The sequence below is a fragment of the Abrus precatorius genome, unplaced genomic scaffold (assembly GCF_003935025.1).
Source record: "Abrus precatorius isolate BTA unplaced genomic scaffold, Abrus_2018 Scaffold10, whole genome shotgun sequence".
NCBI classification, from domain to species: Eukaryota; Viridiplantae; Streptophyta; class Magnoliopsida; order Fabales; family Fabaceae; genus Abrus; species Abrus precatorius.
In genome coordinates this window covers 33,528,827-33,554,980 of record NW_020874292.1, presented here as the reverse complement: position 1 = coordinate 33,554,980, position 26,154 = coordinate 33,528,827, and the positions used below count along the sequence as shown (strand labels likewise).

At 31.2% G+C, this 26,154-nt stretch overlaps 3 protein-coding genes across 5 annotated transcripts; 2 read left to right on the top strand and 1 right to left on the bottom strand.

The window, feature by feature from the left end:
* The first annotated feature begins 2,072 nt into the window (after positions 1 to 2,072).
* LOC113853004 (nuclear transcription factor Y subunit A-3-like) lies at positions 2,073 to 3,751 on the top strand. Its single transcript, XM_027483433.1, has 4 exons — positions 2,073 to 2,147; positions 2,219 to 2,275; positions 2,449 to 2,628; positions 3,401 to 3,751. Exons 1-4 carry the CDS (start codon positions 2,073 to 2,075, stop codon positions 3,749 to 3,751), a joined length of 663 nt encoding a protein of 220 aa, XP_027339234.1.
* Positions 3,752 to 8,753: 5,002 nt separating this feature from the next.
* Positions 8,754 to 15,171, top strand: LOC113867230 (PHD finger protein ALFIN-LIKE 4-like). 3 transcript variants are annotated; one of them, XM_027502397.1, is made up of 5 exons: positions 8,754 to 8,922; positions 8,993 to 9,025; positions 13,277 to 13,505; positions 14,234 to 14,369; positions 14,656 to 15,171. In XM_027502397.1, exons 1-5 carry the CDS (start codon positions 8,826 to 8,828, stop codon positions 14,911 to 14,913), a joined length of 753 nt encoding a protein of 250 aa, XP_027358198.1. In that variant the 5' UTR covers positions 8,754 to 8,825; the 3' UTR covers positions 14,914 to 15,171. The 3 variants fall into 3 exon arrangements, with proteins under 3 accessions (XP_027358198.1, XP_027358206.1, XP_027358216.1); XM_027502405.1 differs by having other exon boundaries at positions 14,686 to 15,078; XM_027502415.1 differs by lacking the exon at positions 8,993 to 9,025 and having other exon boundaries at positions 14,656 to 15,078.
* Positions 15,172 to 17,907: 2,736 nt separating this feature from the next.
* On the bottom strand, positions 17,908 to 25,149 carry LOC113852653 (putative disease resistance protein At3g14460). The gene is made up of 6 exons (XM_027482983.1): positions 21,383 to 25,149; positions 20,888 to 21,068; positions 20,659 to 20,807; positions 20,368 to 20,418; positions 18,445 to 18,500; positions 17,908 to 18,192 (listed from the first exon to the last, which is right to left on the bottom strand). The coding sequence occupies exon 1, from the start codon at positions 25,126 to 25,128 to the stop codon at positions 21,406 to 21,408; it is 3,723 nt and encodes a 1,240-aa protein (XP_027338784.1). The 5' UTR covers positions 25,129 to 25,149; the 3' UTR covers positions 17,908 to 18,192; positions 18,445 to 18,500; positions 20,368 to 20,418; positions 20,659 to 20,807; positions 20,888 to 21,068; positions 21,383 to 21,405.
* Positions 25,150 to 26,154: the final 1,005 nt, after the last annotated feature.

Sequence of the window (26,154 nt, the reverse complement as noted above, 5' to 3'; positions counted from 1 at the left end):
TTCTTCATTGTTTTCACAAGAGCCTGGCAGAAAATATTGGATTCAAGATCTCTGGTAGAGATTAAGTTTATTGAATTTTATGGGCTTTATATCCGGTTCGTTAATTATCTGGTTCCATGACCTTGCCTCCACATACAGGTTCTGTGATCATTTTGTAGGACGTGATTGAAGATTTTGAGAATTATGGCTACAATGCAAAAACGATATACACCGCAAAGTCATATTTGTTGTGGGAATATTATAATTCAAAGTCATATATTTTATTATCACTGTATAAAATATGCCAGTGCCCTAAAATTATTATTTTTTTCAGTACAATGTACATTGTAAAATACCAACTACCGATTTGTCCTTGTGATTTTCTGTCCAAATTACCTTACCAAGTATTGATGTATCACCATATATTGTTTTTACATGGAAGACTGCCGGCTGTGTAATAATATTTTATGGAAGACATGCCAACCTATGAAGTACCGGCACCTTTCTAATTTGAATTGTTGCAGTGTCAATCACATTTTCAGCACCAATACCTCCTGTAAACTTGTTTGACATATGTTGAGCGACCCTTATTAGGTGTTCAATTGAAAAAAATAGTTAATTCGGATACTTGAGTCAACACTTCAGTATGGATAGACACACACTAGTTTGACAGGCAATTATACCTTTTTTGAAAGATATAATTTTATCTTTTTGTGTTAAAATTTTTTTTAGAGAGACCAAGTGGTTACATTATAAAATATTGTCCCTTAATTAGCTGTATCATGACCTGTGTCCATTTAGTGCTTCATAGGTCATAATTAAACAAATAACTGAGATTGATCCATTCTGTAATGGTCTCTCTCTGTGTGTGTACATTTTCATTATGTCATAGAGTCGTGATATGCAATACTCTGATGGGAAGAAGACGAACACTGCTGTTTTATTTTTTGACCTATATTTCTTCAAAATAATGTATTATGTTTTATAGGAGGCTAGAACCGCTTATAGTAAATTTTGATCATTCAAATTTTAGTACGTACATTGTTTTGATTTTAGGACAACTAAATATAAAATTGGAACCCACAGTTTAAGAGGTTGCCTCAACTAGTGTTGTAGGATCACTAACGCTTTTATATTTTGTTCTACATGAGTATCGTTGTACATGTGTGTGGCTTAGGCTTATGCTTTGTATGAACTTTTAGGTGAAGAAAGTAGAATACCCTCTTTGATTTGAGAGCAGCTAAGGTAATTGTCATCGATTTTTTAATTTCCTTGTTTGTGTCTTCTATGCTTACGTTTTCTGGTTGGATTTTACATTGAACATGTTGCATGTTGATGCAGCCTTATCTACTTCATTTGAGTGCTTATAAAACCTAGGGTATACTGCGCTTTGGCTTATATAGTTGGAGGGGGGAATGCTCTACTTTGTTTTAGTTAATGTTATATTTTTGGGTGTAGTTTTTATGATGTTTATTTTCTCCCTCACAATTATGAGGAGTTACTGGTAAGTTTCATGTTATTATGAAGCTGTTTTGATTTCTTCGTTATGTTATGTATCCTCCACTCTTTTTGCTCCTGATATTTTTTCTTTACCAGTGACGTGTACCCTTCTAAAATCGTATCAAAAAGTATCGAATTTGTACAATTTTTATGAGTCCATAGATTCAGGGGGGATGAATTCTTTGAATGACTGCATTTTCATTAATTGGCATTAATAAGCTATGAAAATTTGGTGGATGATAAGTTTACTATCATGTGTTATACCCTTTGGTGACTTACTGATTTGGGTATGAATATGTCCTTAATTTGATGACTATATTTGGTCTGTTCCATATGATATTCTATTGTAAGAACATAAATTTTTGGAAGTGTACCGCTAATTTTTCCATTCTTTAGGAATATATGCTGTGTTGTAGTTCCTGTGGTGTGTAAATATGTACGTGTCCGTTTGTGTTGTTTTCTTATATATCATGCCTTAGATAACTTTCTTTTATGTGTATGTGATATTCCTTGCCTCATTTCACCTTTGGGCTGTCTAATATGTAACATTGTCCCAGGTCAATGTCTAAATTTTAATTAATGACTGTGCTGAGATGAAGCCATTTCTCCTTTTCAATCATCCTGATACCGAGTTCAATGTTCCACAAGCTAGCTATAATCACCCAATGGTATGAGAAACTGCTTTTTTGGATTTGTAGTTTCCACTTTTAGTGACTAACTATCTATCCTCCAATTTCAGGCTTATACTGCATATCCTTATGGCGATCCAAATTTTGCTTATGGACCACAGGCTTTTGTAAGTGTTATGTATAGTTCATTTCCCTTTTTTTTATGGATTATCTTAATATTGATGCACTTTATGGTGTGTGATTTTGGTGATGTAAATTTTTTGTTGCATTTATTATCGGTGAAGGGAATTTTGCATTGTAATGTTTTAACATGTTGTCACTGTCTTTTAATATATTTTAGAATGAACCCCAAATGATGCCCCAAATGCTAGGATTAGCACCCGCCAGAGTGCCATTACCACTTGATCTTGCAGAAGATGGACCTATTTATGTTAATGCGAAACAATACCATGGTATACTCAGAAGGAGACAGTCACGAGCAAAGCTTGAGGCTCAGAACAAACTTATCAAAAGTCGTAAGGTATGCTGCATAAGATGCGTTTGCTTTTGTCATTCAGGACCTTTCATGCTTTGAGTCAAAAAGTATTATTTCATGCTGTTTACATAATATGCCAAGTATAATCCCTTCTCTTCTGGGGGGAGAGTGATCCAAAACTTACAAGGGTTAAAATTATATTTTATAAAATTATAACTAAAACATGAGTGGTAGTTTTGCATTTTGTATAACCATCCTGGGTGAATGTGGTTCCACCCCTTGTGGCAAGGGTAGAATTATGAAAGGCCTGTGCCACTCTTTTTCTTTTGTGCCACTAGAATTAAAAGATATATTTAATTATCTTATTTTTATTGAAAGTATTATGAAATTTTTGTTTATACCCATTTTAAAATTTGTTTATCCAATAAATGAATAGATAGAGAAAATAAAAAATGGGTTTTGAGATAATTATTTTAAGGGTAAAATAAATAAATAAATCTATCTTAAAATTGTAAAATGACTATTATTTAAAAATAAAATTAGTTAAAGAGACTATTTTTCAGAGACAGAAAGAGTGCATGTTAATTACAGGTTAAACTATTTCACTTGCAAGCCAGTGTTGTAATATCTCTGAACATCAAAAGGTTATTTTTAGAACTCATGGAACTGTGATACGGTAGAATGAACTGTCGCATTAATTTGTAAACAAATTACTATTCCATTATGTCAAACGTTGAATCATATAACAAAGGTGTTGGACCAAAAGGAGTGGTGTTAGTTTGCATATAATTTCCTCCTCCTTTAATTGTGAATGCAGCCATATCTTCACGAGTCTCGGCACCGCCATGCATTGAATAGGGTTAGGGGATCAGGGGGACGATTTCTGAGCACCAAAAAGCATTCACAGTCAAGTGCAGAATTTGTGACTGGTGCACATTCTACCTCTGACCCTGTCAACATGTATCAAAAGGAAGAAGATCCATCAGAGTTGGAAAGTCATTTGTTGATGACCGGAGATAATGCGTGTTTAACTGGTGACGGTGTCGATTTCGGGCAGGCGGAGCTCATGTTTATGGGAAACTCTTCGAACATGGCTGGAGCACCACAATGCAGCGGGGGGTCACTTGCCTTTGGTGGAAGAAAGCGACGTGCTTCGATTGTCCGGTGAGAGATGGGACTGACTGAGCATAATGTTTTCCACTGTTTAGGCAAATCATCCTTGGCTTAGGCGCTTTTGTTTGTGTTTCATGTGTTGTTGTTAAAAATGTATGTGTCTTCTGAGAGTCCTTGTTGTCTGCATTAGCACTGAGCCCTTGGATTTGCCTTGTGTTTTAAAGTTGCCTTTGCTTGTGCTAGATTTTGTACTGGTTTAGAGTATTTTCTGCTTCAAACTTTTATGTTTGTGTTGTATCCACGTGTAATTTACTATGTAATGTTCTTGGTTTCAAATATGTTATGTCCTGCACTGGATTAATCAAGCTTGCTTCAACTTGTAGACAGATCAACACGTCTACAGATTGTCACCAGTGGAACCCCAAGTCTTCCAACTAGGTTTTAGTACGTTTTTGGTACCTATATTTTTTTTATTTTATTCTTTTTAAATTCAGTATTTTTGGTCCCAATGTGATTAATTAAGAGATTGTGACGTGTGAATTTTTTGTAAAAACGTCATTAATAATGACCAAAAATGATTAATTTTTTAAAAAAAACAGACAAATTAAAATTTTGAGGGTTAAAAACATATTTAGTTTTCAAATTATATTTTGTATATATGCAATATGGATATTCCTCAGCCAACATTTTAGCCGATGAGCGAAAATTATTCCCACTTTGTGGAAGTGTCATTTAATGAAAGTTGTTGATACCAAACCTAAAAACACTTCAAATGATATTAAATTATTTACGTTATTTATTAAAATATTTTATCGGATAGGATTTATTGACAGTCTAAAAGATTTACATCAAATTTTAATTATATGAAAAGTTATTTAAAAAATATGTAAAAAATATAAAAGAATAATAATTTTTTAATTGTTAAATTATTTGATTTGTATAGTTAAAATTTAGTGTAAATTTAGTGTCAATAAATCTTATCTCTATTAATATATTTTTAAAATAGTTTCTTTTATAAAATTTACTTATTGATTCATTGCCATTGGTAAATAGAATCATATACTTAAGTACATCCATGTTTGTCAGCTGTGAAGTAACCTAAAAATTTAGGTAATTACATTCTTGTTTAACTAGTTATAAATTTATATTTGCTTTAATATTATTAAATGTGAGTGTTTAAACAGTAATGAATTTGTTTATTTTAATGTTATTGATTATAATTTGATATTAAATTTAAGTTTGTAAAACTTTTAACATATTTTAAAACGTGAAGTTTTGATAGAGATTTCAAACTTCGCTTATGGTATGAGTTTTGCAAAATAATAATTTGTGTTATTAGTAATCTATATCGATGCGATTACATATAAAGCATTTTCATCGACAAGATTATTAATTATTTGATTAAATATTTGGAAAGGGTCGTAAATATGTTTTATTATTCATTTGAAAATTTAAAGATAAATGTTAAAAATGTAGTGCAAATATATTTATTTTAAAATAATTTTAAACAATTTTTTTAACATTTTGCTATGTTTTATTTAACTATAAAACAAACTAATACTTTAAATCGGTTTAACAAAACGATCCTTTATGTTTTTAGCAAAATAATTAAGTATCTTTTCTCAATTTTTGATAAAAAAAAGTTCAGTTTTTTTTTTTTTTCTTTTCAGGTGGCAAGAGTAAAATATTTATTCAATAGATAAATTTCTTGCCTAAAAAACTAAACTACGATTTCTCGCGAGATTTACTTGAATACTTATATGAAAATTTTTATGGTGTCTAAAGAAAACTGATAAATTTAAATACATTTAATAGATAAACTAATAAGAAATTAACGCATATAATTTTATATTCTATGTGATTACGTGATATGCATTTTTTTTTGTTGTTTCTGAAAAGTTGTATTTAACTATTTAAAATTATATAATAACTTCAAATATTAATTTTATCAAATTAATAAATTAAAATTTAGGTCCTTTATAGAAAATATTATGTAATCTTGTTTGAATGCTTAATCAAACAACAATAATTAATGGTGTCTTGTTGTGTAATGAAATTAACAAGTTTTGAGGATTCTTGATTATTATTTTTTATTTTATATAAAGTAAAATAATTTAACATAATTAAATATAGAAATATGATCATAAAACACAATGATCAATTTTGATGAGATTTAATGTAGCTATGAAATATAAATTTTTTATGTACGAGTGATATTGAGAGAAAGATCAACGTAAATAGGATATAATTTTTTACTTCTCTTAAACCCTACAATGATGACACTTCTCAACAAAGAAATGATTGATTTTATCTAATTTCTTTTATTAGATACTTAAATAAACTTAATATAAAAAATTAATTTTTATTTAGAATTTTCAATTACAAATTATCATTATTTTGACCGTACAACAAAGATTTTCATAAAATTCAACTTTTTTTTGTTATCTTCATCTCTTGTAAAATTAGTTCTTACAAAATTATTTTCCCAATTATAATAATTAAAAAAAATTATTTTAACAACTCTTTTAAAATCATATCACTAATAACACATAAATAATTAAATACACATGTTTAATTTATATTAAACGATATAATAAATATATTTAAACCCTTCAAATTTTGTAGAGTAATTAGTGACTCTTGTTTTCCTTAATCAAATATTTTTTTTTCAACTTAAAGTATTGCACATGATAATTTGATTTTTTTAAAAATAAAAATTACTAACCATATTACATGACTCAAGTCAAAATTAGTTTTAAGTTACCCACGTTAAGATATTGCAAAGGATATATAATGTCATATTTTAAAAATTATCTTAAATTTCTCAAACAAATTAGAAGATGTTGATCAATTAAACAAGGTTTCAAAAATTATCTCAAATTTCTTAAGCACTTTGAATATTGAGAATGGTGACTTGTGTTTAACTATTCCTATTTAAGCACTCTTGTATGGTTTTATTGCAATCAATTGTCATTTTTTTTTTTTTCCATCTATTCTAATTCAGATTTAACCTAGGTTGTGTAACTAAATGTGATAAGTGAATTTATTATTAAATTTTTTTATATATACAAATACTTAAACTTAAAATCTTATTTAAGCGATATTAAGTTATTTGTCACTCAAATTAACTTTCGTTAGTCAAACAGTTGTCATATTAGTTTTTAATTTTCACAATTGTAATATTAATTTGTTACTTAGAATATTACATATTTTTCTTATAATTAAATGACTAAAAATATCTAAATATTATTGTAATAATGAATACAAAATAGAGAAATTATACCAAGCTAATTCAACATAGCTGACAAATAATTAAAAATGTTAATTGTATTAATTAATTCAATTTCCAACTATATATAGAAATAAAACATATTTAAATGATTTTTACCTTTTGTACAAAAGTTGAATAAGAGAATACTTTCATACAACAAATATGAGAATAATTATTATTATTCTTGTCTTCATTCGTTGGGGAAGTATTGACATTGGACACTAGTCCATTTGCTTTATCATCTTTCCTCTCTCTCTTTTATGCTGCTTACCCCTTCTTTTTAATATTTCAATTAATTTACTGCTTGCATCTGATGTATATAATAAACTGAATAAATAATAATTTTTTAGTTGTTATTAACCTTAAAAATTCTATTTCAATATTTTAAATATTAATTTTTTTAAAAATATTTATTATATTCAAGAAATAAAATACAATAAATATTTGTTTAAATAAAATAATATTATTAATAATTATTTAAACATAACTTTGGTTTTGTTTAAGAGTTAATTTTAAGAAAAGAAGCAAAAAATTTATTAGAGCTTCATTATTTGAGAGTTAATTGTAAGGAGGTAAAAAGAAAAATATTTATTTGATGACAAACGTTGATAGTTTTTAAATATAAAAAAATTGCTAAATTTTAAATTTAAAAATTTATATAAAATAATAAGAATTTTTTTTGTAAATATAAAAATACAGTTTATACAAAATAAAAAAATTAAATAAAATAACAATTTTGATATCTAAAATTTGAAAATAAAATTAACAAAGGAGTGACAAAAATCTATTATAGCAAGAAAAAATGTAATTAAAACATAATTTTTAATTAATTTTAATTTTAAATTTTACACAGAACTAATTATTAACGAGAATAGTTTTTTTTAAAATGTTTTGTATTTCTAAAAAATATTATATCTTAAAAATTTTACTTTCATTTAATGTCATTAAACTTAAACTTTCCTATTTATATCTACTCCATTGATTCTACTTTGGGTGCTTCTGCTGCCAACTCTGTTTGTCACAAATGAAAAAATTATTAAATATTTTACAAGAAAAGACCATTATTTTTTTTAAAAATGGTCATATAGAAAAAGTAAAATAAAGTATATATATATATATATTTTTTTTTCTCATTCAAAATATTTTATTTTATAGTTATTTTGTAAACTATTGTGCATTTATAATATCACTATATTTTTTTTATATAGATCATAATTTTATAGACTATAAAATATTGAATTATAATATATAATATTCTAATTCATATATAAAAATTGGTACATGAACGTTTCATTTACTTAACTTATATTTTAATATGAATAAAGTCAATAGTAAAATTTAATTATAAAATTAAGATTCTTTTTAACATTTTCTAAATAATTTTTTTTAATATTTTAAAAGTACATATGGTACACGCTTATCCGTTAACATAATTATCTTTGATTTAAAAAAATATCAATTTTATTTAGAAAACACTATATTTTCCAAATTGTTTTTATAACACCCCGTTCGTTATTTGTGTTTTGCTTGTTATAAATAGTGTTTATTTTTTTAAAATTATATATGAATATTAAAATACCTAATTAAAAAGTTCAATAAATATTTATCTATAAATAAACATTTAAAATAAATATAAGAGATGAATCTGGTTAGGTAATTATATAATAATTTATTAGATATAATATAGAGTATAAACAGAAAAAGTATATTAAACTATTAGAACATTAAAAAATAAATTTATTAGAAGAACTGCAAAAAAATGGTTTATTTATTTGCTCTTCACTTTCCACTTCCCTCTTAGTTGTTGTTCTACGTATCTGTCTTTGCAGTTTGTAACACTTGAAAACTGAAAGGGGTAATGGACGGTGGAGCACACTACAACCCTCGCACCGTCGAAGAGGTTTTCCGAGACTTCAAGGGTCGCAGAACCGCCATGATTAAAGCCCTCACCACTGGTCTCTCTCTTTCTCTCTCTTAATTCTCTTTTTTCCTTTATTATTTATTTATTATTTTATCCTTTTGCAGATGTTGAGGAGTTTTACCGGCAGTGCGATCCTGGTTAGGGTTTACCCCTTTCTTCTCTTCTGCCTCCTTTCGTTTTTGTTTTTTTGCCTCTCTTTACTCTCGTTTTTTTTTTTTTCTATTATTTTGGAGGAAAGAGTTCTGTGTCTGATTTCTGCTGTGATGGTTACTTAATTTTACTGCATTGTGTGTGAGTGATGAAAACTGGCCTTTTTCTTTCCTAGTAAGTTCCAGTTTTTTTTCCCTTTTAATTTTGAACTTGTTGAGCTCACATTAGTGAAGGTGGCTAGTGATTTTGGTTTGCGTCGATGCTTTGTGGGGGTGAAGTGGTGAACTTGTTTTTCATCTTTCTTTGATATTTATGGATGATGTTCTTACCTTCGCAGACCCTCAAACCAAACTATATGAAGTAAACGTTTTTCTTCTTTTGACCTATAGCTATCTTCTTTATTTTCAAACTGTTTGGAGGAACTTATTTGTGATTTTTCTTTGCAATAAGCCCACGTATTGAGCTTTTTGATTTTATTGTTCATTTGCCAGGTTTTGAACTTGTAGAAAGAAGCCCTTATAAAAGCTTAGCTTAGACGATTGTTATCAATCTCAGATAGCTGCACCTAGCAGCTGATCCAAAAAATGTTATAGCGGTATAACACACAGTGGAATGGCCACTTTTATAATATTTTTATATAGATTATATAATTTATACCATAAACATATAAATGCTTAAGAATTAAAATACTACTCAAAACTCATGATATATTCATAATTAACAGTAAAAATTCACAGGTCTTAAGCCAAAAATACAAGTAAATAACTAAATGAATAGAAAAGGTCAGCAACAAAACCAACATGGGAACCTTTTCAGAGTTCAGAGAGGTAGTGTTTTGAAACAGAGGATATGAAGATAATAAAAGCCCTAACTTTTCCTTAAGGTCTGAAAATTGGGATTAATCTCATTTTTATTCCCCAATACCCCCCTAAATAACACTGGAAGAGGGGCAAACGTGGGAGGGGGGGGGGGCGAGGGTTGTTAATCCCCAGTGGCATTGTGCAGCTCTAACATGCTATTTGCAGCAATTTTGCCCACTATTTAAGCTGTGACAGCCGCAAATGAAAAATGCTCCATGATGGCTTTCAAGGAGCAGACAATGGTCCCTCTGTGCTGAGACTGTGTTATATTGTCACTATTGCTAGCTATTAATAAATCTGGCTTGGATGTAACTGTTTTTATAGTAATGTTGGATGTACACATGTGTGAATAGCTTACCTAAGTGCTTGTTTAACAAAAGATTATGTCACAATTTAAGCTTATTTTGCTACTTTTTGTGGTGGTCAATCCCAAATAGCATGTGGAGCAGTTGACCCCAAAAATGCTATAATGGACTAGCAGGTACCAGGATGACCACTATTTTGAAGTTTTAACATACACTTAACATAGTTTATACTACTCATATACATTTCCTGAAAAATAAAATAATACTCAAATTAAAGACATTCTAAATTAATGATCAAAATTTAGAGTGTGTGAACTTAACACATGTCTAACAAGCCAGAATTGAGTCTCACCAGAAAATGACTGAGTAGGCTGGAAAATGACCCAAACAGAGGTGAGCCTAGGAGGAGATAGAGTGGGCGACCAACCAGAGATGAGAATTGCTGGAATCTGGCTGGAAAAGTGAATTCTGTCTGTAAAACAGCATGGGTTGAGGGGGCAGAGAGCTATTGGGTGCACTGTGCACAAAAACAAACCCACAAGGTCCAGAACAAGAAATGTGTGTGTGTGTGTGTGGAAGGGGGGTGTGGATCCCATTATAGCCCTCCTAAAACAGCTTCAAATGGTAGTAAATGGAGGGCAAAAGGGCTTTTTGCCCGCTGTGTGAATTGCAGCCGTGATGGTCATGACATTGGCCACAATTACTGCTGCTCCAGCCGCGACACTGAACTGCAATGCTAGAGGCTTCAGGGGAGTGCCAGGGGGCTGCTCTGTGCCATGACAACGCTATAGTGCTGATATTGAGTGCTATTAATTACTATATGCTTTATTGTGAAGCTTATTTAAATAACTTAGAAAGAGCTTATAGAAGGGTGATAAGCCACTTTTATAAGCTTAATAAAATAAATTCACTTTTCAGCTTAAGTGCTTATCTGACGTGATAAGTCCAGAAAAGCTCAATACTCTTCCAAACACCCCTAACTAAATATTAGTGAGCTGCCAAAGTCCATTCTTTTCTTGAACCCTTTGAAGGGTCTCTCTGCAAACTAGCTTATGGTTTTTTATCCAAATTTGGCTCAATACTAGTGATAAGTATGCCCGTGAAGTCATATTTTGAGATGGTTAGTATGGAAGGCCATAATATTCTTATTTTATTAAGATTCTATTTCAATGGTGTTAAATTTGCAATTTAACATGTAGAATTGTTCATTTCCATGTGTTTGAACCATAGAATGATCCCAATCCCAGTAGAAAACTTGTTGGTCTAGGGCAGAATCTGTAGGAACCTGACATCTTAATGATCCCAGCTGGTGCACCAAATCCAGCAACAACCCAACTCTAACCCAGAAACAAAAACCTGCTGAATCATATCTTCATCTATTCTGGAGTGCTACTGAAATTAACCCAGAAAAGCCTTTGGCCTTGGCTGATGTGAACTTGGAGCTGCAATTGGATTATTGAAAGTCTGGTCTCTGCTCTGGAGCCTAGGAAAGAAAGCACAGTTACAACACAGAACATAGATAACTACACCATGGACATGGGTATGCAGCTAATATTAGAAATAATAGAATGAAACATGTGCAGCTGTGGGATAACATGTAAAATTAGTGTAAAACATATATTTTTTATTAAAATAGAGAATTAGTGTGTGAAAATGAAAAATTTAAATAAATAAATAAATGAACGTAAAAAACTTGCTAAATGTGGTTAGGAGTATCTGAGGTGTCTGACATGGATACATGTTCGACATGGATATGGTGCTGTATGCAAGTTTTCATGCTCCTTGGATGCTGAGTGGACTGGGTACTGCAATTACCTCTCTTACTGTGTAAAGCCAGTTCTCTCTGTTTATAGATGCTGAGGGCTGGATTGTTTTTTGGAAGTGGAATTAGGAATTTGGCTCATTATAGACAGGGTGCTGTCGTACTGATGTGTAGTTAAGTTGTTATTTTGTATGAGTTTGATACTGTTAAAAGTTTGTGATATTTGGGATAATTAAAGGTGCAAATAGTTGTCAATTATGTTAAATTAACCTTTTCATTGTTTTTTTCTCCTTTGCTTCCATTAGCAATTAAAAGATCATTGATGGTAAAGGCATAATGTATAACACTTTTCTATTTTTTCTTGAAAAACTTTACTTTCCATTTTGATAACATTTTAATGAATCAATATTTGGTTTGTATTACTTCTGTCTTTTGAAATCTGTAACATTATATACTTCATCCACCTAGGGTGAAATAACCTCTTATGACACACCTATTTTATATCATTTTAAGAATTTATTAAATTATTAGTAATAATATTTAAGGTATTTTGCCTTTTTTGTTATTTGTGTTGTATGTATACATTATTTTTTAATTTTGTTATATGAGTTTGAGTGACAAGCTTGTTTAATATCTTTTCGCACTTTATATTCTTTTTTCCTATTTTTTATGGTTTAGGTGCCCATGGTTTCTTGGTTTTACTTTTCTAATTTAGATATTTGACAGACTTTGAATCAAACATATGGGGTGAATGAAGCTTTTTGTTTACTTCTATTTTTGACTATGTGGAAATGAAAAATTGTTAGAAGTGGATTTTTGTAATTTTCTATTTTACTTGATTTCTTGGTTTTAATCTTCTAATTTTGCTGAATGAAGCTTTTGGTTTACTTCTATTTATGACTTTGGGGAAATGAAAAATTGGTAGATCTGGATCTTTGTGTTTTTCTATTTTGCTTTCAATGAGTAAGACTAATTCCCTAGCATATGATATATTATTGGTTTTAATAGCTGAAACTAGCTTTATTTAGCAGCTTCATTATCTCTCAGTAATTTGCAAGTTAAAATTAGATGTTGAATTGCATTATAGTATTTAGCTGTTTTGTTTTTTACTTTTACATGTAGCTCAGAAATCTTCCTAACCAATCCTGTATTTTATCAAACAAATTTGTCCATTCTCTTATTTCATTCTCTTTTGTATGTTCAAATTCTTGTATTATGTTGTAAATGATAAGCAAAGCAGAAAACATTATTAGAAATAAACTACTTTGTAAAATTTATTGAAGCATTATTTGTTTACCTGTTGTACATCAGAAAAGGAGAATCTTTGTCTTTATGGATTTCCCACCGAGCAATGGGAAGTTAATTTGCCTGCTGAAGAAGTTCCTCCTGAACTTCCCGAGCCTGCATTGGGCATAAATTTTGCTAGGGATGGGATGCAAGAAAAGGACTGGTTATCTTTAGTTGCTGTTCACAGTGATGCATGGCTACTATCAGTGGCTTTCTACTTTGGGGCAAGATTTGGTTTTGATAAAGCTGACAGGTATGATAGTTTTTTTCTTCAATCATTTTCTGTGTAATTATTTCAGCAATTATATTCTGCATTGCATGAAAACATTTGAATGCAAGCCATTCTTTTGTACTTTGAATTTATGAATGATTTGATTTAATTTTTGTATCTGTGCAGTATGTAACATCTGATTATTCGTTTGACTTAAATTATAATGCCTGAATAAGAATGTTTTATATGAAAAGATTTTCAGTCAACACAAACAGTCAATATGACATTAACAATATCTGTCTACCTCATGTAGATTAGAGCATTGTTTTATTTATGCAATTGCAATAGGAAAAGCAGAAGTGAAAAAGCATAGGCAAGGCAATATTTGTGTCTGGATCTTTCCCTTATAGGATCAAAATGGTTTTTGCAATTGAACTATTTCATTAACAATGTCATGTTTGCCTACTTGTTAGTCATTGTACTCATCAGGAGATTCTAATCTTCTCTCTTTATAAGAAAACAGGGGTTTGACACACAGCATTGTTGCAGGGGTCTACCTGACTAACTGTTAGCAATTAAATTTCTGTATGTGCAGGATCTACATAACAAGCTGTTAGCAATAAATTTTTTGTGTTTGTGTTGGAATACAGAACTTACATGTTGCTGTATATCAAAGATGGCAAAATGTGGAAAAACAAAAGTTCATTCAAAAAGCTAATATACTAATGATTTATATCCTGATATGTGATTACGCATAAATCTTCATGCAGGAAGCGCCTGTTCACTATGATTAATGATCTGCCAACAATATTTGAGGTTGTGACTGGATCTGCAAAGAAACAGGTAAAGGAGAAATCACCAGTTTCAAACCACAACGACAACAAATCGAAGTCCAGTTCAAAAGGGGTAAAATAAAATTTCTTGTTACCTCTACTCATCCTTGTATATTATTTTTTTTCTATTTATTTTTTGGTATCATAATTGCAATTTTCATTGTCGTACTCTAGTTCGGCAGATACACTAGCTTTGTCACTATTGTAGATCCATATGTTGGTCTGAGTAGAAGTAGGAAATGTGTAATTAGCATAATGCTAAATAGGGTTATTACCATGCTGTTTACTTGTTCATTTATTTCGTTCATAACATGTCATTTTTACATGATTGTCTACTCATTGTAACAAAATAAAAATAGCGAGCATCTGAATCTGGGAAGTTCTCAAAGCAAGCAAAGGATGAGGATGAGGGATTGGACGAAGAAGATGAGGAGGAGCATGGAGATACCTTGTGCGGCGCATGTGGGGAGAACTATGCATCTGATGAGTTTTGGATTTGTTGTGACATATGTGAGAAATGGTTTCATGGCAAGTGTGTGAAGATCACTCCTGCCCGAGCCGAGCACATCAAACAGTATAAGTGCCCCTCTTGCAGCAATAAGAGAGCACGGCCTTGATATCATAGGGATGTGGGTTGGTTCTCACCCCTGTAAATCTGCTGGACTGCTAACTAGTTAGTTGCTTAGACATTCTGTTTTGTGCCATGTTGGTGCGTCGTAGGTATTCACTAGTTTGGTCATGTTAACTTATGTGGATAAAAGTGTTTTAATATTTGATAGTTTGCAGGGTATGAACTTCTCTAACCTTTGCCCTGCATTGGGATATATATTTTTCTTAGCACCTGATAACATATTTGTGCAGCAGGCTTCATTTGTTATATATTCTCAATTTTCTTTCATGTTTGCTAGAATGCTACATTGGATTGATCAGATTTATGATCTATCCGCGTGGCAGCATGGCATCCACATCAGCTTTGAAAATACGACCCAAGTTGGCTTAAGTTACACATTTTAACTCAGATTTTCAGAGCATTATAGTGCTTCTAGATTTAGAAACACTGATAAGCTAATATAACATGCCAAATATTTCCTGAACGAAGAGAGAAATTGGCCAAATTATAGATGAACTGGGAAAAAAATGTTAGATACTAATGGATATAGTCCCATAACTAGGGTTTTAATGTTTGAGATCTTGTAACATGAGGCACTATAGAGTAGTAGTTTATTATACTGAGGAAAATACATTATATACCTGAATAGTGAACGCTGTGGACTTCTAATTTGTCTTTATAAAATTTAATTTAGTCACTTTGTGAAATATTATAAATTTTTTATCTACTACCTTCTTTTAACTACATTTTTGTTACTAGATTTAAAGATTAAAATAAATGAAATTTTACAACATTTTGTTGTTAAGGATTAGAGCAAAAGTTTTGTAAAAGTCAAGAATAAAATCCAAGGTACACTATCTTACAAACCCAAATAGAAATTTTCTCCGCTAATAGTTAGAAGTGTGATGCTTCGAGCTGTGGCCAGCAGTAGCATCCTCGGAGGAGGGGAAGCAGGTGCTGATAATGATGAGATTACATTTTGCTATAATTGTTAAGAGACTCTTAATTTTCTTTATTTCACTTCTTATTACAGTGGTAGGATTCAGGGCACCCAATAAATTTTCTTTGCTGGGTGATTAAGCTGTGACGAATCATTGCAACTCCTATGGGGCTCCAATTCATTAGTGTATCGTGGTCGTGGAATAAATGATTATTTTCTTCATATATCATAATCATAATCATAATCAATAAAGCCATTGATTTATGGTCTATTAATAAAATCAGCAATAATTAAATCTATATTTGAATATTTTATGTTATATATCAAATAACACGATAACATACTGATAAGGGAATACGTATTCATTGTAAGTAATATGATAGTATTCATGACAGTACATAAATAATTTATTTTAAATAAATTCTTAAATATTTTATAAGTATATAATTGAAAAACAGAATACTAAGAAAAATGTTTAACCTTATAATTATCGGGGTGTCTAGATGGGGTTATATGTTTTTTAAGAAAATTATTTCGATAGTTCTATGTTGAAGTTTATTGAAATAGATTTTTATGGTGTTTAGATAAGTAATCTAATCAAATATTTATTTGAAAAATTCTTATTAAATAAAATTTTATTCATAAATTTGCGACAAGAAAATTCAAATAAGTTTTAAAAAATTAGACATGTCTCTTCAAAAAGCTTATTGAAATAAATTTTAAAAATAATACGTTACTCTTTGAAATTCAAATCAATTATTCTAAATATCTCCTCAATTTATTTTGATATATTTCTTACTAAATTGGTGTTTAACTAAATTATTTAGCTATACACGTTCTAAAAAATATTGGTTATACAGGCTAAAGTTGCTTTCCTTTGAACTGGTTTCAACAACGAAGTTGCTGGCTTAGAAGGAAGAAACAATGTCCTATTTTAAGGAAGAGAAAGTTATCCAACTCAAACAATACTTACAAAACATATTTTTTTATTTTACTTCAAAGAAATAAGTAAAAATTCAAAGTTATATCACGTTAAATGTAAAATAGTATCTTACTTCGTTTGAATGGTTGAAGTCCGTGGATTATTATATTTGATGATATCTTAATAAATCTATGACAGCCTTAAGTGTGGTGTCCTTGTTATTGACCTCAAAAAAAAGTAGTGTTGCTCATCTGATTTTGCATGCTGACACCAAATTTTCAACATAGCAATTCGACTAGCTTGACGGAAGTGTCATTATCCCACTCATGTGGAACCATTTCAATGAATTTTATGACAATGGATTTTAATGAATCAAATAAAGGGACAAAACGAGTGAATATTGAAACTATCTAAATCGCTTAGTTCCCTTTCCCATTTTTCTTTATATGGTTAGATTTAATTAAATTAAGTTCATATAAATTAAATTCTAGTTATTACTACTTCCATATTCATGGTATTTAAGTAGCTTTTTATTATTATTATTTTAGCATAAATTGTGTTTCCCTCTTAGAGATTTTTAAATTATACTCTCAACTTCTCTTGTTTTAAAACATTTACCATTTCTCCCTAAAAGAGATGAATAATTAAACATGTATAACCATTAAATCTATTTTTAAAGTAAATAATCTTTTAGAAATTTTCTTTCTCTCGATTTGATTGTCAGCATTATTGAAAGTTGACCATTGGTTTTGATATTATTTTTGTATGACTTTAAAATATGAAATATAAATTATAGATTAGGTTCTAAATCCAATAATAAGGGTGCTTTAAAATTTCATTCTATTTTCTAAAACATTAAAATAAATAATAAAATGTTCAATATTAATTATGGTGATACTAAACATTGTAAGAAAAAAGATAAAATATCATTCATAGGTGTACACAGTTATTCACCAATGTTAAGAATGATATTTATATTAAAATAAATTAAGGGTAACACATTTATTTCTCCTGAGAGAAAAATATGTTTTCAAATAAGAAAAAAGTAGGTATAATTTTTTTATTAAAACCATGTGACTCCAATTATTTTTTGTACTTACATTAAAAAAATGAGAATTGAACAGCCAGCACGTATTTGTGACACGATTTTAACATTATGCATGTTTATAAAGTTTAAAAAATAACAAATATTTTGTGCACAAACAAACGGAGTCAATTGCAAACAAATACAGGGAGGTTGCATCAAAGCATAGTAGGAGAATATGAAGATCATTATTCGTAGTCATAGAAATATTGCTTTCTTCCTACAAAACTAAGTGTCTCCAAGAATCCCAACAATGGCATTATGAGATTGTTATGGTGTATGAGCCATCAATTGTGCATGGAAGTTGAAATTGATCACCAAGAGCTCCCCAAACTTCCAACTGATAAAATCAAGGGATTGTTATTTGATCAGAGGTGGGTCTCTTTAGTAACAATTACAATTATATAAACTGAAAAGAAAAATTATTTAACAGCAGAGTGTATATAATATTTTGAATTTGGAACTGTGCCAAGTAGTTCTTAATGACTTTGGTGCAATGTCCCATTTCATTATGTCTCAGCTTGCGCATTATACACAATCATAATTAACCATGTAAATGAAGCCTCTGATTATTGTAGAAACAATAAATTACCTGGTCCCAGCAAACAAGTTGTGAAAATCTTGCTGTAAAGACACGCTTTTAAGAACCTGAAAGAGTAAGGTTAGTAAATATTAGTTAATTGTTACTTACAAGGATTTCTGTAAAAAAAATATTACTAATAGGAATGAACATGAGAATTAACTAAACCATGGTAACATCAAAGTTGATAAGGAAGTCCTTTGATTAATGAAGCCAACACATGCATAGCAGATGTATAATCAAGACACAATCTTCAGCTACTGAGCTGAGATTTTACGTTTCTTACAATCACAATAGGAAGACGTAGCAATTTTTATGAATCTAAATGCTAAATTGGTTTACAGAAGATATAATGTCCAAATATATATAACTTTTTACATTAAGTTAAAACCTGATTCATTTTCATTGCAAAACTTGTTCCAAAATCAGCAAACAAAAAAATGTCATGTCATTATGGTAATTAACGTTTTCATGTAAAATAAAAGCTTTCTAACAGTTCTTTAAAACACATGGCATCATTCAGTTCTTTGACAACATAACTCTTTGTTGTTCTAATGGATTAATATTTTATTCTTAGTTTATTTGTATAAGCAACTGTTTTGATGATCAAGAATATTACACACTACAAGGACATTGAACAGAATGCAGTTCTACTGTCAAATAATTTATCTGAACAGCTAGCCGTGATGCCTAAAAACACAAATTCCAATATGAATTTCAATGAAATAAATCAAGTAAAAGCACATTGAACTAAAGTGAACACCCAGTCACTTTTTCTAATTTGAAAAACATGATTTAAGAAACAACCACTGCTGAGTGCCGACTAAACTTCCTTAATTTGTTATCTAATTTTTTTTATCACAATTTATTTATTATTTCTTGACTTTGTAAACCCAATGCCTGTACGTTCATTTCTTCTTGCAAGTCAAAGGATGAGATGCAATAGTTTTAGCTGGAATCAGACAAAGTTCGGCATAAAATATTTTGCACTTCTGGAAAAAAAAAAAAAACTTGCAGAAAAGAAAAATGTTTGTAAATAAATTTGCTTGCTACTTTCAGTTTTAATTAATTACAAAAATTCCAGAAGTAATTTCAACGTAGAGAGAAAAAGACGTGAAAAATATCCTTGAGTCTTTTTGGACAGAAAAGATTTGAACTTGATTAAGTTGGGTGTACAGAAAATGATATTTCTTCTTTAAATATTAAGTTAAAACCTGATTCATTTTCATTGCAAACCTTGTTCCAAAATCAGCAAACAAAAAAATGTCATGTCATTATGGTAATCAACGTTTTCATGTACAATAAAAGCTTTCTAACAGTTCTTTAAAACACACGACATCATTCGGTTCTTTGACAACATAACTCTATTGTGCTAGTGGATTAATATTTTATTCTTATTTTATGTGTATAAGCAATTGTTGTGATGATCAAGAATATTACACACTACAAGGACATTGAACAGAATGCAGTTCCACTGTCAAAACGGTATCATGGCATCAAATAATCAAAAGATACCTAAACAAATAGTTTCACCAAAACTTACTATTTTCCATAAGGTTGCTTTTGCATAAATAACTGCCTAGTATTGGTTTTACATGCTATTTTGCTCCAAAGCTCATGCTATGAAGACGGAGGCTATGTATTTTTAAATGTGTCAACTCAAAAAAGTGATGGCTTAACTTTTTTATATCATTTTCTAAAACCAATGGAATAGTTCATGGATGTCTTGCTTATTAAACCACAATGACACATTTTGTTTAAAATCAGCATGTTCAATAAAGTATTTCTACATGGAAGCAGGATGCCCATATGCTACACAAACAAATTTCAGTCACTGTCCTGTAAACACATAATAAATAGAACATTGGTAGAGGTCCTAAGAATTAGCTGTCAATTATGGATGATTGCCGAGGCATAAACAAGATCATCGCTTACTATTTTTCTTTCATGGAAGTAAATGTTCAGGTGGCAAAGAATTATAATTTCCTGCAAAGAAAAAATAAAACGGATGCCTCAGCTTGTAACATCCGAATAGCATAACTAAAATGGACAGCCATGAATAAGATATTCACAATCAACTAGGTACAAAAAATACATAGACAAATGTATTAGAAATGTCATGCAACCGTGTGAAGTACAATGAACAGCTTAAAATGCCAAATCAACAGAGAAAGATAATAATATATCAAACCATCACTGTTATTGTTTATAGTTGGTCTGCTGTACCGTTATTATCAAAAGCCAAGCTTCCTCAGTAAATATTCAGCAATTGAGATGTTCTATCACGACAGTAAAATCAAAAGCCCTCTTCAGCTCCATCAATAGGGGTATATCCTCCAACGAAAATAACTTATCTGAACAGGTAGCCGTGATACCTAGAAACACAATTTCCAATATGAATTTCGATGAAATAAATCAAGTAAAGCACATTGAACTAAAGGGAACACCCAGTCACCTTTTCTAATTTGAAAAACATGGTTTAAGAAACAACCACTGCTGAGTGCCGACTAAACTTCCTTAATTTGTTATCGAATTTTCTTTATCACAATTTATTTATTATTTCTTGACTTTGTAAACTCCATGCCTGTACGTTCATTTCTTCTTGCAAGTCAAAGGATGATATGCAATAGTTTTCGCTGGAATCAGACAAAGTTCGGCATCAAATCTTTTGCACTTCTAGAAAAAAATAAAACTGGCAGAAAAGAAAAAAAGTTTGTAAATAAATTTGCTTGTTACTGTCAGTTTCAATTAATTATACAAATTCCAGAAGTAATTTCAACGTAGAGAGAAAAAGACGTGAAAAATATCCTTGAGTCTTTTTGGACAGAAAAGATTTGAACTTGATTGATAAGTTGGGTGTATAGAAAATGATATTTCTTCTTTAAATATTAAAGATAATGAAAAAGATGCAGAAAATGATTGAAATGGGAAGTGTAGATGGACAAAATACCTGTTGCTGTTGGTAACCCTAAGTCACTTAATCCATCTATGATCAACTTCAATTCCACGGATGTGGGAAACTTTGGGCCAAATTTCAACGTGCTTCTCTTGACAGAGCTTTCCCAGCAAAGGGGTTTCATATATTTGGAGTTTTAACAGAGAGGGAGGCAGCCTTTCTCCCACTATACTCTTCAGCTTGGAGCAGTTTGAGATGTTCAAAACTTGAAGGGAGGTGAGATGGGATAGGCCCTTGCAATCCAATGTCTCCATACTTTCAAATTCATACAGTCCCAGAGCGGTAAGAGAGGGAAGCTGTGGCAACAAAGGGAATGACTTCCCACTCTTACATCCAATGCTAAGATCAGTGAGACCCTGAAGCCCCCCCGTTGATGACAGACATCTCAGTAGTTTCTCACAATTATCGATATTAAGCTTTGTCAGGTTTGGCGGGAGACCCCCTTCAGGAAATGCTTCGATTTCAGGGCAATCCCTTATTGACAGATCTTTCAACTTCGGAAGCAGAGTATTCATGCGACCAGGCAGCCACTTCAACTTGTCGCAGTTGCTGACACCAAATCCAGTCAAGTTGGGTGCAGCAAACCCTTCTGTCGGGAACCACGCTAAATTGGGGCACTCACTAATGCTGAGACTGTGAAGATTAGAAACCTGTGACTGTGCCACCGACAGAGATTCCAGATTTTTACATTTGTAGATTGTCAGATACTTGAGATTAGGAAACACTTCTGATGGGAAAGATGAGAGTGAATCAAAGCTGTTGGTGATTTCCAGCGATTCTAACAGCTCATGTTGTTGCTTCGGGAATTCTAGTTTTCCACAATTCCAGATGCGCAGTCTTTTCAAACATTCTGGTAAACAATCCGCCACAAACGATACTGCAAGCGAACAATCAGAGATTCTTAAATCACGGAGACAGTTAGGTTGGGTTATAGCAAAGGCCCCAAACATGGATCCCACCATGTCGCACCCATTAATTGACAAATTGTGCGCTGACATTGGTAACTCTTCAAACCTTACTTTGATGCTTTTGGATATAGTTAAATGGCGAATTGTGGGAGCTCGAGGGAGAGAAGAAACAAGATCACCACATCTGTAAATCTGTAGTGTTTCTAAAGCAGGAAGGTGCTCAGGCAACTGTCCCCTCAATTTGGGACAATCATCTATTCTAAGATATTTAAGTTTAGGAAAAGCTTCATCTTTAAACGAATACCACTCCTCCCAACATGGCATATTTTGAAATGACAGATACTCCAAGGACAAAAAGGGTCTTTCTAAAGAAGAATGACCATTATCGTTCTTGTAAAATTCGGTACCAACAGTCTTAAGCCCATCAAAATTATGAATCCGCAAGGACTTGAGAGAGGATAGTTGTCCAAGTGAAGGAAGCATACAACAATTCCTGCAAGAGCTGAGACATACTTCAGTCATACTGTGGTAGGAAGAATGTCCTACCCAATCTGGAAATCTCGTACCCCTGTAGTTCACGATGAATAGATATTCTAGGCCATTGTGAGGTTGTAACTTGTCATATACTTCTCTTTCAGCATGCGATGAGGTTGTATTCAAATCACTATCCCTAGAGCACCGCAAGGACAACCTTTTTATGAAAGCCTTATCCATTATTCTTGCCTCTGCTGCTTCACCACTGTCAGTAACATTTTCCAAGTCACGAATCAGCAATGATCCGTGAAGATTTGAAAGGCCTCCTAATTCCTTTATGCCATTATCTTCATGTTTGCCCACGACGAATTCCCTTAAAAACTGCAAATGTTTTAGTTTGCTCATTCCCCCAGGCATCTCTTTCAAAGAACTTTCTCTTGTATCAAGATGTCGTAAGTTCACAAGATTTTGCATGCCACTTGGCAACATAGTTAGACTATAACATTCATACAGCTTCAGTGTTTGTAGATGGTACAATTTGGTCAATGATTCTGGCAATGTTTTGATACTTGTCTGAGAGAGATCCAAATAACGTAGATGGATCAATTCACCTATAGAATCAGGCAATATATCAAGTTCCCGACAACTGTTGAATGACAAAACTCTTAGGTAATTAAACTTTGATAGTATGATCAAAATGGCACTTTCAAAGCTGAACGAAGGACGTGAGAAATCAACTTGCAAAATAGTTCTTAAAAATTTTAATTCATCAATAGCATTGAAATTTTTTGAGATTGGATGACTCAACCTTCCATAAGACAGATGACGAGTATGAATCTTAATCTTGTCAACCGTCCCAAGTTCTTCTGACCTAAAATAGAAGTCTCCAGCAACAGATATCGCAAGGTCATGCATGAGATCATGCATCACGAAATGATTGTCATTATCATTTTCAAGTTGTTTGAAAAATAATCTGGAAGCTAATTCATCAAAATATTCAGCACCTACTTCTTCTAAAGTCTTTCCTTTCTTTGGTTGCTCTAAAAGACCTTCTGCCATCCATAATAAGATTAATTCATCTTTTCCAAATTTATAATCCTTGGGATAAAGAGAACAATAAGCAAAGCAACGTTTTAAAGGTGGAGGGAGATGGTAATAACTTATTCTCAATGCTGGAATGATCTTACTGTCGTTAGCAGAAAACCCCCACATTTCATTAGTGAGTATAGCATTCCAATCCTTGATATTGTGTTTTGCTCGCAAAAGGCCTCCAAGTGTTTGCGCTGCTAAAGGTAATCCCTTGCACTTCTTAACAATCTCCCGACCAATGTTTTCTAGAATCAAATTCCCGTTAGCTTTGGGAAAACACGCATGATCTGCAAACACTGACCAACACTGTTCATCGGACAAATGATTTACATGGTAAGGTAGGCAAGTTTGGACAACGGCAGCAACCTTTTCACTACGAGTTGTCACGAGAATTTTACTTCCCTTAATCCCATATTGAAAAGGTGTTTTAAAACTACTCCAACCATCATAATCATCACTCCAAACATCATCCAGAACAAAAAAGAATTTCTTTCCTGCTATTCTTTCCTTCAAATCAAGTTGAAGTAAATCTAAATCCATCTTCTTACAAACACCAGAGGTAAGTGACTCTATTATAGTCTTTGTAGTCTTAACAATATCAAATTCTTCAGAAACACAAACCCATGCTTTCAAATCAAACTCCTTCATCAAATTTTCATTATTATACACCCATTGGGCTAAAGTGGTTTTTCCAACACCACCTATACCCACAATAGGGATCACAGATATTTGATCATCAGTATCATCTTTCAATATATGAGTAACTGCATCTTGGTCATTCTCCCTGCCATATATATTCCCTTTGACGAGAGAAGTAGAGGGAGTCCTCCAAGAGAAGTTCTCCCTGGTAATGTGTTTGAGATCTAGGATATACTTGCGATTTTCAATATCTTCTATTCTTCTAACAACCTCTTCCATCTTATTGACAATCTCCCTATCTTGGAAATGAAGAAAGCGAGGGAGAAAGTTACTAACCTTCTTCTGAGTTGCAGCTTGGGTGAAAACACGATCTAACAAGTCATCAGCTACGTAGACAGCATCCCTGAGATTATGGAGCCAGTTCTTGACACTTGGGTTATTGATTTGCTTCTGCTCAGCATCAATAAGCAGAACTTCAGCTGCACAGAGAGCATTATTCAACCTTTGCAGCAAGTCTTGGTCAAGCTTCTTTCCTTGGATCAACTTCACAAACTCAGCTGAAGACACCCTCTCCAAAACAACGTTAATGAAAGCAGAGAGAAAAGCTCCACCCACAAGTGCTTCCGCCATGATTGATCAAATTAGAGGAGAGAAAATGGTAGCAGTAGCAAATGGTAGGAATTGCAGACCCTCATACTTAGTTAACATAAAGAAATTGACTTAACATGGTGATGTGGTCAACGTCAACGTGATTAGATCTGTGGAATTACGGGATATTATCATCTTACATATACCTACAGCACTAATTGTTAATTAGCGTTGATTGATTTGAACCGTAGCTGGAATTGGTGGAACTGAGGACAAGATTGTTAAATAATGTTAATGGATAAGAACGTGCAATTCTCCGAACTACTTTATATCAAAATGAAGACCCCGTCGTCATACAGCATTTTATTGTCACCGTTCCTTTTTAAGAAATATTTTTTATGTAATACGGATTCATAAAATTAATAATAGTAATAATAATAGCAATAAAGTTAATTTTTCTTAACATGATATATGCATATCAAATAAAATTTTTATCTTCAATTTGTAAATGCATTTCTTACTATAAATTCACACTAATATATAGTAATAAAATAATAACTAATGGTTATAGATAACTTTATAAAAATATAAACTATTATTTTTTTATTTTATAATAGAATAATCATATATATATATATATATATTATTTTATGGTTAATTTAATATAATATTTTATTGTAGTATATCATAAACAAATATTTTAATATTTTTTACAATTATGATTATATGATAATATTATAATAAATATGCATATTTATTTATATGTATGATATTTAAAAACTATATATTATTGTTGGAGGGAGATAAAATTGAAGTGAACAAAATAATAATCAAACTTGGATATTAATTATGTAATTTTAAAATGGACATAGAAGCTTGCTTTTATATATTTATGAATTATAACTATATGGTTAAATTATAATAGTTAAATGCATATATTTATTTGTGTGTATATATTAATATATATAAGAGAAAAATAATGATATTTTACACAAAAATCACTTATAAGAGTGGTAATAAACATATATTAGTGGCAGTGAAGACACTTGTTTTACCCAATAGGGAATT

Coding starts and splice junctions, on each gene's coding strand:
- LOC113853004 (XM_027483433.1), top strand. CDS start 2,073: ATGAAGCCATTTCTCCTTTTCAATCATCCTGATACCGAGTTCAATGTT. Junction 2,148..2,218: donor CTAGCTATAATCACCCAATG/GTATGAGAAACT, acceptor CTCCAATTTCAG/GCTTATACTGCATATCCTTA. Junction 2,629..3,400: donor AACTTATCAAAAGTCGTAAG/GTATGCTGCATA, acceptor TTGTGAATGCAG/CCATATCTTCACGAGTCTCG.
- LOC113867230 (XM_027502397.1), top strand. CDS start 8,826: ATGGACGGTGGAGCACACTACAACCCTCGCACCGTCGAAGAGGTTTTC. Junction 8,923..8,992: donor GATTAAAGCCCTCACCACTG/GTCTCTCTCTTT, acceptor ATCCTTTTGCAG/ATGTTGAGGAGTTTTACCGG. Junction 9,026..13,276: donor TTACCGGCAGTGCGATCCTG/GTTAGGGTTTAC, acceptor GTTGTACATCAG/AAAAGGAGAATCTTTGTCTT.
- LOC113852653 (XM_027482983.1), bottom strand. CDS start 25,128: ATGGCGGAAGCACTTGTGGGTGGAGCTTTTCTCTCTGCTTTCATTAAC.